The 13,054-nt window shown below is 41.6% G+C and overlaps 1 protein-coding gene across 1 annotated transcript in view; it reads right to left on the bottom strand.

The window, feature by feature from the left end:
* The window catches only part of LOC308300597 (NACHT, LRR and PYD domains-containing protein 12-like), a gene marked incomplete at both ends in the record, with an annotated part of 24,522 nt that extends 12,066 nt beyond the window's left edge, over positions 1-12,456 (bottom strand). The window contains 5 exons of the mRNA XM_080744468.1: positions 53-1,826; positions 4,489-4,723; positions 8,015-8,084; positions 8,240-8,353; positions 12,389-12,456. Of these exons, the coding sequence (XP_080600594.1) occupies positions 53-1,826; positions 4,489-4,723; positions 8,015-8,084; positions 8,240-8,353; positions 12,389-12,456 (2,261 nt within the window). The remainder of the gene's footprint in view (positions 1-52; positions 1,827-4,488; positions 4,724-8,014; positions 8,085-8,239; positions 8,354-12,388) is intronic.
* Between the last annotated feature and the right edge of the window lie 598 nt (positions 12,457-13,054).

Here is a 13,054-nt window from a genome sequence, read left to right as displayed (position 1 = left end):
TAAAGAAAGATCATATAATATATGAAATATATACATTTATTAATTAACCTACATAGCTTTATTGGAGGCTTTGAGCACCAGCAGCAGCCTCAGAAGAGCCTCCTCTGAAGCAGAGTATTTATTCAGGTCAAACACGTCCAGCTCCTTTCCTGAAGACAGCAACATGAAGACCAGAGCTGACCACTGAGCAGGAGAGAGCTTGTCCGTGGAGAGATGTCCTGACGTCAGGTACTTTTGGATGTCCTCCTCTAGAGAATGATCATTCAGCTCATTCAGACAGTGGAACAGATTGATGCTTCTCTCTGGAGATGGATTCTCTCTGATCTTCTCCTTGATGTATTGGACCATTTCTTGATTGGTCTGGAAGCTTGTTCCTGTCTGTGTCAGCAATCTTTGTAGGAGTGTCTGATTGGTGTCCAAAGAGAGGCCCAGCAGGAACCGAAGGAACAAGTCCAGATGTCCATTTGGACTCTGTAAGGCCTTGTCTACAGCACTTTGGTAGAGGTGAATTAACTTGGGAAGAGTGGAGGTTGTTTGTGGTCCTGACAGCAGGTTGATGCCATCATTGGTGAAGGAGACAAAGACATAAAGAGCAGCAAGAAACTCCTGGACACTCAGATGGACAAAGCAGAACACTGTGTCCTGGTATATCCCAAACTCCTCTTTAAAGATCTGTGTAAACATTCCAGAGTACACAGAGGCATCTCTGATATCAATGCCACACTCGCTCAGGTCTGCTTCATAGAAGATCAGGTTGCCTTTCTCTAGCTGTTGAAATGCCAGTTTCCCCAAAGACAGAATGACCTTGGAATCTTTTGGAGTCTGTGTCTGAGATCCATCATGATATTTTGCATTCTTCTGTTTGAACAGAACCAGCATGAAGTGGAGGTACATCTCAGTCAGGTACTTTGGCAGCGATCCTTTCACATCTGTTCTCAACATGTCCTCCAGAACTAAGGCAGTGATCCAACAGAAGACGGGGATGTGACACATGATGTGGAGGCTTTTGGATTTCTTGACATGTGAGATGATTGGGCGTGCCTGCTTCTCATCCCCGAATCTCTTGATGAAGTACTCTTCCTTTTGTGGATCGGTGAATCCTCTCACCTCTGTCAACCTGTCAACATAATCGGTTGGGATCAGATCGGCTGCTGCAGGTCGTGTAGTTATCCAGATGCGAGCAGAGGGAAGCAGGTTTCCCTTGATGAGGTTTGTCAGCAACACATCCATCGACATTGGCTTCGTAACGTCTGTTACAATCTCATTGCTCTGGAAGTTTAGAGGAATCCTCAATTCATCTAATCCATCGAGGATGAACAGAATTTGGAACTCTTTTAAGCTGCAGATTAGTGGTTTCATGATTCCACCAAAGAAATGATGAAGAAGTTCCACCAAGCTGTACTTCTTCTCCTTCATCAGATTCAGCTCTCTGAAAGTGAATGGAAACATGAAGTGGATATCCTGGTTGGCTTTGTCTTCTGCCCAGTCCAGAGCATTCTTCTGAGTTAGGACTGTTTTACCAATGCCGGCCACTCCTTTTGTCATCACTGTTCTGATTGGTTCATCTTGTCCAGGTAAAGGTTTAAACATGTCTTCACATCTGATTGGTGTCTCTGGTCTGGCTGGTTTCCTGGATGCTGTTTCAATCTGTCTGACTTCATGTTGTTTATTGACCTCTCCACTGCCTCCCTCTGTGATGTAGAGCTCTGTGAAGATCTGATTCAATAGTGTTGGGTTTCCCTCCCTAGCAATCCACTCAGACACATTCTTACACTTCTTCTTCAGATGAGACTTGAGTTGTTGTTGACTGACAGGAGCAAGAGTTTCTAAATGACCAAAGAACGCAAGACAACAGTGAGTATACATGTTAATCTAAAAGTGACCTCCCAGATAAATACCATTAGAATATCTTTGTCATTATTACTGTTGTTATTGTTATGTTGTTGTTAGCACAGTATGCATTTAGCTGCTTATATCTCTATGACTAGTGACAATCAAATCCTCTTGATTATTGATTCTTAGTGTGTCTACTACACTATCCTTTCCGTGTGCATTCGTGGAAGGTTATTATAAGTCTATTTTAATATTATTTTGATATAAAGTAGCATAAAGTGTTTCTATGAATCATAGAGATCTGCTTGGAGATATGTTTACATCGACCAGAGAGTGCTGTATAATTAATGTCTTACTTCTCTCCATCATGTTGTGAATAAAGTCTTTCTTACTGAACTCCATTGTGTTAAAGGTGTGAATACAGTCTTAATGATCTCCATCAAGTTAAAGGACAATTCCAGGCTAAATCATATACCCCACAATTTAATTAGCCTTTTATCATGAATGTTCCTACCTGGTTTGGTCGATTTCTGTTATTGATGCCCCTTTTGTGACTTCTTGTGACCACTCCTCACAGCTGAAATGGGCCTAAATATAGTCTATGTATAGTTCCAAGTGACGCAGCAGGGCTGTGTTTACTTTGAGAGAGGTAGAGTGAGACTTCTGTGGTCACATAATTCTACAGGTCACAGGTTTCAGCGTGGTTTCTTGACATGCAGTCTCGTGCTGTTGAATGAGCCTTAGCTACGTAGCTACGTTACGTGGCTGCATAGTAGCTACGCAGCCACGTAAAGTAGCTACGTACTGTAGCTAATGCTCATTCAACAGCACAAGACCGAATGTCGAGAAACCATGCTGAAACCTGTGACCTGTAGAATTATGTGACCATAGGTGTCTCACTCACAGCACCTCCTAGGAGTCACGCTCCGTTCTCTTCCGGGTCAATATCTGCTGGAATAACAGCAGGCTGCTGCGTCACTTGGAACTAGACCATTCATGAAGAAAAAAGTAACTTAACACATTAAACGCCCACGTGGTGCCCACGCGCCAATCTCTTTGATGTTTACGTGTGCCCACGACGCGTTCGACGCGTTGTACAGTAAACTATACTGTACTGTAGCTACTGCACTTGGCTACCGCGGTGATGAAACAAACTCCATTTCCCAACATGCAGCGCGAAATTACGTCACACGGACGTGCTGTCTGTCTCGTTGACTTCCTGTTTAGCGGCTGCACAAAAATGCTGTTTTCTCCGGATTCTCTTCCTTTTTTCTTTTTTTTCTCAAAACGGCAGCCTCTTCTACCGGCCGTAACACAAACGCTGTGGCTTAGAATTAATAAAAAACGGTCCTGACTGAAAGAAAAGATTTTCGCGAAATAAACAGGACATACTTGGATTACATTTACTCGGATTACTTTTCTCGCCAGTACTTCGAAGGTAGGTAAAATGGCGGGTTGCCATGGGCACCAGCAAATTAAACTTTGAATAATTCTGGGCACCCGATGTGTTAAGAGCAGCAAAAATCAGTGCTTTTGTCTGTGTATATTTAGCCACATTTCAGCTCTGAGGAGGGGTTGCAAGAAGTCCGAAAAGGGCATCAATAACAGAAATTGACCAAAACAGGTAGGAACATTCATGATAAAAGGCAAATTAACATTTCTACTGCCTCTCACTTTGAAGGGATGCTTAGTGCCATGGTGGCGCTCCGATTCCTCCGTCCCCCACTATTATTTTGAAGGGCCGGGCGGGGGTTGTTTTTGCGCAGATGGATCATCACTTGACTTCAACGTTTACGTCATCTAGTCACATGACAGTGTGTGCCCAGAAAAGTAACATGGCCGTGCCCAGCCGAGTGCTGTTTTTGCCAGACCCAGGGGGTCGGCCTACATAAGGCTTTGTCGGTCGGTCTGTCGGTCGGTCTGTCGGTCTGTCGGTCCCTCTTTTCCTCAGTGTGCCTGTCCCTCTTTTCCTCAGTGTGCCTGCTCATCTGCCCCTCCCTTCCCTTGCTCGGCTGATTGCCTTGAGTGCCGTCACCTGTACAGGACCAGCTGAGTTGAGTTGGCTGACGAGCTGCTGACACTATAAATTCCTCAGCCCATCTACAAGCTCACAAACATTTCCAGCTGCTCAGCCTATACAATCCTGTGTGTTCATGTGTTAGTTCAGTGCCATACTAGTCAAAACAGCCGATCTACAAGCTCACTACGCTTTGTTGCTGAGACTATAAAATCCTGTGTGTTCATGTGTTAGTTCAGTGCCATACTAGTTTTCATTGCGGGTCTGGCACGACCAGGTGACCTGGTCTAGTTACTGTAAACATGCCAGCCTTGGGATCAAAATGTATTTTTTTGCGTAAATGAAGTCTCTTTATGGGCCTCTCAATGGATTTACTATGGAGGAGGTTCACTTCGCGTACACGGCCAACGTGTGTGGGTTAGGGTTAGGGCTACCGATGTGGACTGGACCGGAGCGACGTACAGTAAGTAATAATACTTTTACTGTAAATACAGTAAGATCGGCGGTGGGCGCTTTCAACGGCAACATGATATTAACCCTTTAAATGGCGGTGAGGAATGTCAACGGCAGCAGAAGTGTTAAGTGGGGTATATGTTTTAGCCTGGAATTGTCCTGTAAAGGTGTGAATAAAGTCTTACTGATCTCCAGGGTGTCAGCCAGCTCCTCCTGCTTCAGACTCCTCAGGAGGTGCAGTGTGATCTTCAGAGCTCCCTCTGTGATGCTTCTCCTCTCCTCCTCACCCTCACCCTCACCATCCACCACCTCCCCCTCCTTCCTCTGACTCTCTAAACATTCTGGGTAATCTGTGGTCAGAAGCCTCTGGAACCTCTTCATCTCTTTCTTCACCAATGTTACGAGATTCTCTTCAAGTAGCTGAAACACATAATAATATAATGTTTATATTCAACAATATTGAATTTATTGATTCATACGGGCAGAACCTAGGGGCAGTTAACCTCCACAACCTGGGTCTGGATAAGAAGATGTTAAAAAAGACGTATCTCTGTTTGTCATCAACTCTTATCTCTTTATTGAAAACTAAAGGTGTAAAGGTGTACACTGACAAACCTTAAATATGGAGTCCAGGTCAGTTTGATGTTCCTGAGCTGACTGACCACTGGAACCCTGAGATATCTGCTGCTGCTCTCTGTGGAGGACACACACACACACACACACACACACACACACACACACACACACACACACACACACACACACACACACACACACACACACACACACACACACACACACACACAAGCAATTCAAATCTGCATGACTCCTGCCTGGACTAGGTACCGTCCAAACAAATACGATTTGAACTGAATCCGCAAAGGTTTTTAATCATTTCGTCCACATGTAGCCAGCGTTATATTGTCCACTCATTTTTTAAACCGGGTTTGGGGTTAATAAATCTGAAGACGCCATCTTTGTGACCCAGTGTGTACAACCAAATATGCATATTTCCTGAAACGATGACGTTAAAGCCCAACCTCTCCTTCAACCCGCATGCCCCAACAACAACAAACATGGCAACCCCCATCAGCATTGCATTTGTGCAGCACAAATTGGGCAAAATCGTGCTCTTTTGAACGACCATCATTTCGAGAAGCTGTTAGGATTTAAATGTCTTACTCAGTTACACTTCAACACATGAACCAGGCTTCTCTACTCGTCCAGCTATGGCCCCTCATTAAACTTTATGATTATATGAGCTGTTTAAACATGTTGTTACGTATCAAAGTCTAAAAACTTAAGGATGAAAGCAGACCAACAAAACACAACACTGTGACATTTGAGGTCAGGTGGTTTCAGTGTCTATTAAATGTTGTATTAAATGTTGTACATTAACTATTATGATTATCTACAACAGGGGTGTCCAAAGTGCGGCCCGAGGACTCATTTTATACGGCCAGCGGCTTCATTCCCAAATTGTATCATAAACAGCCCGTCAGCATCGTCAAATAAGAATATTTTCTCAGAGTAACCAGACTTGCAAGGTAAAAACACTGTCCATCACTATGCAGTGGTCAACACACTACTCGACATGAACTGAACTAACATCAAGTCATCAAAAACCTTCTCAACAACAAGCATGTCTATGTCCAGCTGAACTGAATTAATTTTGAATTAAACATGAATTAACATTTTCTAGATGTGTGTTCCATGCCTGATCCAGTAACCGGCTCATTTAAAAAGGCACAATTTTTACAGGAAAGACATTGTGATATAGTTTCCCATTCTGACCTCTGATCAGTAGAGTGGTGTCCATCTTTGAAGTCAATAAATCCTCCCTTGGAGCGATCACTCTTCATGGAGACACAGCTGGGAACAGGAGACTCTGCTCTCTGCTGGTCAACCCTGACAGGAAGATAAGGAAGCATTCATTTTTTAGAATGATCACTAGAGGATGTGAAAGTTCTCTTAACCCACCCCAAGTGAGGGTCCTGCACTTCCACAGTTAAATGGTTTTCATGTCCTAAAAATTAAATTCATTCAAACGCTAAATTAGTTTTTTTTTCTCCATCTATTCTCATTCCATCAGCATCAATACTCAGTAAATGTATGACTTATTGTAGATACAACTTATTGCGATATTACTGTGTGAAATAAGCATTATAATTTGAAGGTTTTATTTTGAAGTCTGCTGGAAGTCTCCCACTCTTAATAGCAGTTGGCCAAAAGCTTTTACATCCATTACCAAAACGTTAACTTCTTTTTATTGTATTTTTTGAAAGGCACCTAGACCAGGCCTCTATCCCCATCCTATACACTCCTCGTTTAACTTTATGATAAGCATGAACTGTTTAAATATGTTCTGTATCAAAGTCTAACAACATCATGATGATAGCAGACCAAAACAACACAATCTATCAGAGACATTAAAGGTCAGGTGGTTTTAGTGTCTATTAAATGTTGTACATTAACTATTATTATAATCTCATAGACTCCAAGCTGACCAAAGATCAAGCTGGTTTCGGCCTGACCGCTACTGGACAGCTACTAATCTTCTCCTAACACACTGACGATGGGTATGAATGTAAACTACTAATTGGAGTTTACAGTGGTCAACAAACTACTGGACACAAACTGAACTTATGTCAAGTCTTCAAAAACATTCTCAACAACAGATACTTCCACTGTACGTCCAGCTGAACGACCAGAGAAGCAAATTCAACGCTCAAAATACCAAAAGATAGCTTTTCAACATATAAGTGACACATGATGTAAGAATGAACATTCAATTAAATATGAATTAACCTTTTGTGTGTATTCCACCCCTGATTCAAAGACAGAGACAACAGAGTCAATTAAGATGCTGAACTGACATTAAAGACATTAAGATAGTTTTCCATTCTGACCTCTGATCAGTAGAGTGGTGTCCATCTTTGAAGTCAATATATCCTCCCTTGGAGCGATCACTCTTCATGGAGACACAGCTGGGAACAGGAGACTCTGCTCTCTGCTGGTCAACCCTGACAGGAAGATAAGGAAGCGTTCAATGTTTATAATGATCACTGGAGGATTGTAAACTTCACTTCTATTCTCACTCCATCAGCATCAAGACTCAGGAAATATATGAATTATAGTAGATACAAGTTATTGCGATATTACAGTGTGAAACTAGCATTATAATTTGTCAATTAAGGTTTTATTTTGAAGTCTACCTACTGCTTTTATGTGCATTACCAAAATGTTATTTAACTTCTTTTTATTACATCTTTTTTTTTCTTTTTTTATCTATCTTTTGAAAGGCACCTAGACCAGGCCTTTCTCCCCAACCAGCTATACAGCCCTTGTTTAACTTTATGATTATATGATATGAACTGTTTAAATATGTTCTGTATCAAAGTCTAACAACATCAGGATGATAGCAGACCAACACAACACATTGACTATCAGAGACATTAGAGGTCAGGTACTTTTAGTGTCTATTAAATGTTGTACATTAACTATTATTATAATCTCATAGACTCCAAGCTGACCAAAGAATCTTTGGCAAAGATCAAGCTGGTGTCTGCTGACCGCTCCAGTCGTTTTTATAGATGTCTCTGCTGCCTATGACTGTCCAGCACTGTGCAGTGGTCAACAAACTACTGGAAATGAACTGAACTGATGTCAAGTCATCAAAAACCTTCTCAACAACAGATACTTCCACAGTACGTCCAGCTGAACGACCAGAGAAGATAACTGAAATCTCAGAATACCACAAGATAGTGTACAGGGCCTCCTCCTTGTCAATGACACATGATGGAAGAATGAACATTGAATTAAACTTGAATTAACCCTTTTTTGTGTATTCCACCCCTGATTCACAGACAGAGACAACAGACTCAATTAAGATCCTGAACTGACATTAAAGACATTAGGATAGTTTTCCATTCTGACCTCTTATCAGTAGAGTGGTGTCCATCTTTGAAGTCAATATATCCTCCCTTGGAGCGGTCACTCTTCATGGAGACACAGCTGGGAACAGGAGACTCTGCTCTCTGCTGTTCAACCCTGACAGGAAGATAAGGAACCGTTCAGTGTTTATAATGATCACTGGAGGATTTTAATGTTCTCTGAAATAAAAAGGCCTGACTCTTGCGTCCACATGATTATATTTTTCTTCACAGAGAGGTCAGGTGGTTTAATGTCTATCCTTCCTCCCTATCTGTAATAATTTTTATTTCAATTTTTGTTTCATTGGAATCTGATGTGGAACCGTCCTGGGGATTGTGGGTGGGGGGAGGGGGGATAGGGGTTGGGGCTTGTCACTCTCTTAATAATGTACATTGATACCTATTGATGATGTATTCACTGATCTGAGATTGTCTACCCGCCTCTGGGTTATTGTTATTTGAAAATGTTAATAAAAAGATTTGAAAAGAAAGAAAAGTTGTACAATAACTCAATAACTATTATTATAATCTACAGTCTCATACCACTCATAGACTCCAAGCTGACCACAGATCAAGATGGTTTCTGCCCTTGCCGCCCCAGAACTGGACAGTTACTAATCTCAGCCAACAAACTGAGGATGGTTTGAATGTAAACTAAAAACTGGATCAGTGTTTTAGTCAGGGAATATTATCAGACCTGTCAAATCTGGGAATAAATTCCTTACCAAACAATGTCTTCACCAATGTGTTAGTAAAGGTGTCAAGTAACATATCTAACAAAGATTGAAATTCAACATCCCTAGGAGAATCTTTGACAGCTAGGGTAATTCTGGATCTCATTCACTTACTATACTATAAGGGAAGAAATTACTCCCAAAAAATATGCTTTAAGAAGCATGTGAGGAGTCTAACTAGGTGTTTTAATTATCCTGAATCCATTGCAAGGATTTATTTTGCACGAAAAATATTCCTTGGGCCAAAAATGGACCCCATACAACTGTGAAAAGTGATGACTCATCATAAACCATCGTTTTTTGGGGATATTGTTCATCCATTCTACCAACAAAGTAGATCTAGGGGTAACATTACCACTAGATTTAAAGTAATATTACTATAACATTAAATTTGTTGTCTGGCCAGGTCAACAGGCTGTGACAGGCCCCTGTCACGGCCTGCCACAAACACTGGTCAGGGGTCTGCCATCAGAATAGCCACACCAGGGGTCCCTGGGTGCCCCACAGGCACCCTGTTGCTCTGATCCACACCACACCTTCCCACAAATTGCCACAATGGAAACTTTTAACCGTTGACTGTACTACCTGCACTGTTAATAATTGTGCAATCCATCAAAAACATGGCACATTGAGATAGTGACAGTCATCAATAATTTACAGGCCATAAACATCCTGCAATAACACAGTAAGTAAAATGACCTTGGGAATCTTCATTATTTATCTATCAGGCAGGCAGTCAGTCAGTCATATCAAGTTCTCCTCAAAACTTTGGCACCTTTCTACTCCTACATACTTACACAGAAAATAAGATATTCAAACATCAATGTGCTCAGTTTTCTGTGGCGACGTGTGCTATTACCTTTTTACAGCAATCGCCCAAAGGGTGGCGCGCAGTAGGAAGCCTTTGAAAGTGCAAATTTGAACAGGTATAGCTCATGCTCTGTTTGAGGTACAGCCATGAAACCTGTATACACGTATGCGTCTCCTCATGCCGAACAACTTCTACACTCTGACTTTTGACCTCTGACCTTTAGTTCTCCCACCATTATTATATCAAAAAAAGTAAATATCTATCTCCTCCTGGAATTTTTGCGTTACGCACACACAACCTTTTTTACATGAACTTTGGACCAATACGGTCAAACGTTTTATGCAAATTATTCTTCTGCCTCTAAATCATACATGCAAAGTGACACGTTCATGGCATTTGGCAAAGATGTAGAGGGTTAGTCTAAATATCACTGAAACCAATCTTATTCCAACTGGCCAAAGGGGGGGCGCTATACAAAGCGTTTGAAAATTCAAACATTCAATTAAATATGAATTAACCTTTTTGTGTATTCCACCCCTGATTCACAGACATGGACACAATAGACTCATTTAAGATGCTGAACTGACATTATAGAAAGACATTGTGATATAGTTTTCCATTCTGACCTCTGATCAGTAGAGTGGTGTCCATCTTTGAAGTCAATATATCCTCCCTTGGAGCGATCACTCTTCATGGAGACACAGCTGGGAACAGGAGACTCTGCTCTCTGCTGGTCAACCCTGACAGGAAGATAAGGAAGCGTTCAATGTTTATAATGATCACTGGAGGATTGTAAACTTCACTTCTATTCTCACTCCATCAGCATCAAGACTCAGGAAAAATATGAATTATAGTAGATACAAGTTATTGCGATATTACAGTGTGAAACTAGCATTATAATTTGTCAATTAAGGTTTTATTTTGAAGTCTACCTACTGCTTTTATGTGCATTACCAAAATGTTATTTAAAGCTGTACTGTGGAAGCTGCTCAACTAGTGGTCAGTAGCGGTATTGCTTTTTTCGGCCGGAGTCGCCGCGGACCACCGGAACGGGGGAACACCGCGGCCGTCGCGAGCACCTCCGCCTTGCCGATACGATTCCGTAGAGCCGTCTCCCATCATTTTTAGACCAGAATTGAGGGAGTAGCAAGCAAGATTCCTTCACCAATGTAAACACAGTTGCTGAGGGAAGCTACTTCCTTTAGAGACAGCAAGACTCGCTGTGATTGGCCGGTGGTGTATGATCGGTGCTGTGATTGGCCGGTAGTGTATCATGTGGGAGATGACATCATTTTGCCGGGAAATTCTCCCCCCCTCACAACTCATAGAAAACATATAAAGAGAAGGCTTCAGAAGCTGAAAATAACAGAGTGGGGGTTCTAAAACTTTAGCGATTTAACAGTTAGGACAATTTTAAGATTTGTTTTATAAAAAAAGTTACATGGTATAACTTTAACTTCTTTTTATTACATCTTTTGAAAGGCACCTAGACCAGGCCTCTCTCCCCATCCAGCTATAAAGCCCTTGTTTAACTTTATGATTATATGATATGAACTGTTAAAATATGTTCCGTATCAAAGTCTAACAATATCAGGATGATAGCAGACCAACACAACACATTGACTATCAGAGACATTAGAGGTCAGGTACTTTTAGTGTCTATTAAATGTTGTACATTAACTATTATTATAATCTCATAGACTCCAAGCTGACCAAAGAATCTTTGGCAAAGATCAAGCTGGTGTCTGCTGACCGCTCCAGTCGTTTTTATAGATGTCTCTGCTGCCTATGACTGTCCAGCACTGTGCAGTGGTCAACAAACTACTGGAAATGAACTGAACTGATGTCAAGTCATCAAAAACCTGAACAGATACTTCCACAGTACGTCCAGCTGAACGACCAGAGAAGATAACTGAAATCTCAGAATACCACAAGATAGTGTACAGGGCCTCCTCCTTGTCAATGACACATGATGGAAAAATGAACATTGAATTAAACTTGAATTAACCCTTTTTTGTGTATTCCACCCCTGATTCACAGACAGAGACAACAGACTCAATTAACACATCGGGTGCCCACGTGGTGTCTACGCGTCAATCTCTTTGATCTTTACGAGTGACCAACGACGCGTTTGACGTGTTGTACAGTAAACTATACTGTACTGTAGCTACTGCACTTGGCTACCGCGGTGATGAAACAACTCCATTTCCCAACATGCAGCGCGCAATTACGTCACCCGGACGTGCTGTGTGGCTCGTTGACTTCCTGTTTACCGGCTGCACAAAAGTGCTGTTTTCTCCGGATTCCCTTCCTTTTTTCATTTTTTTCTCAAAACGGCAGCCTCTTCTACCGCCCGTAACACAAACAATGTGGCTCAGAATTGATAAAAAACGGTCCTGACTGAAAGAGAAGATTTTCGCGAAATAAACAGGACATACTCGGATTACATTTACTCGGATTACTTTTCTCGCCAGTACTCTCGCCGGTAGGTAAAATGACGCGTTGCCATGGGCACCAGCAAATTAGACGTCAGAGATCACGTGGGCATCCGATGTGTTAAGATGCTGAACCTAACATTAAAGACATTACGATAGTTTTCCATTCTGACCTCTTATCAGTAGAGTGGTGTCCATCTTTGAAGTCAATATATCCTCCCTTGGAGCGGTCACTCTTCATGGAGACACAGCTGGGAACAGGAGACTCTGCTCTCTGCTGGTCAACACTGACAGGAAGATAAGGAACCGTTCAGTGTTTATAATGATCACTGGAGGATTTTAATGTTCTCTGAAATAAAAAGGCCTGACTCTTGCGTCCACATGATTATATTTTTCTTCACAGAGAGGTCAGGTGGTTTAATGTCTATTAAAAGTTGTACAATAACTCAATAACTATTATTATAATCTACAGTCTCATACCACTCATAGACTCCAAGCTGACCACAGATCAAGATGGTTTCTGCCCTTGCCGCCCCAGAACTGGACAGTTAATAATCTTCAGCCAACAAACTGAGGATGGTTTGAATGTAAACTAAAAACTGGATCAGCGTTTTAGTCAGGGAATATTATCAGACCTGTCAAATCTGGGAATAAATTCCTTACCAAACAATTTCTTCACCAATGTGTTAGTAAAGGTGTCAAGTAACATATCTAACAAAGATTGAAATTCAACATCCCTAGGAGAATCTTTGACAGCTAGGGTAATTCTGGGTCTCATTCACTTACTGTACTATAAGGGAAAACATTACTCCCAAAAAATATGCTTTAAGTAGCATGTG

Source organism: Nannobrachium achirus, assembly GCF_963921795.1.
Source record: "Nannobrachium achirus genome assembly, chromosome: 2".
NCBI classification, from domain to species: domain Eukaryota; kingdom Metazoa; phylum Chordata; class Actinopteri; order Myctophiformes; family Myctophidae; genus Nannobrachium; species Nannobrachium achirus.
Note: the sequence above shows the minus strand (reverse complement) of the source record. Positions and strands in the feature narration are given on the sequence as shown.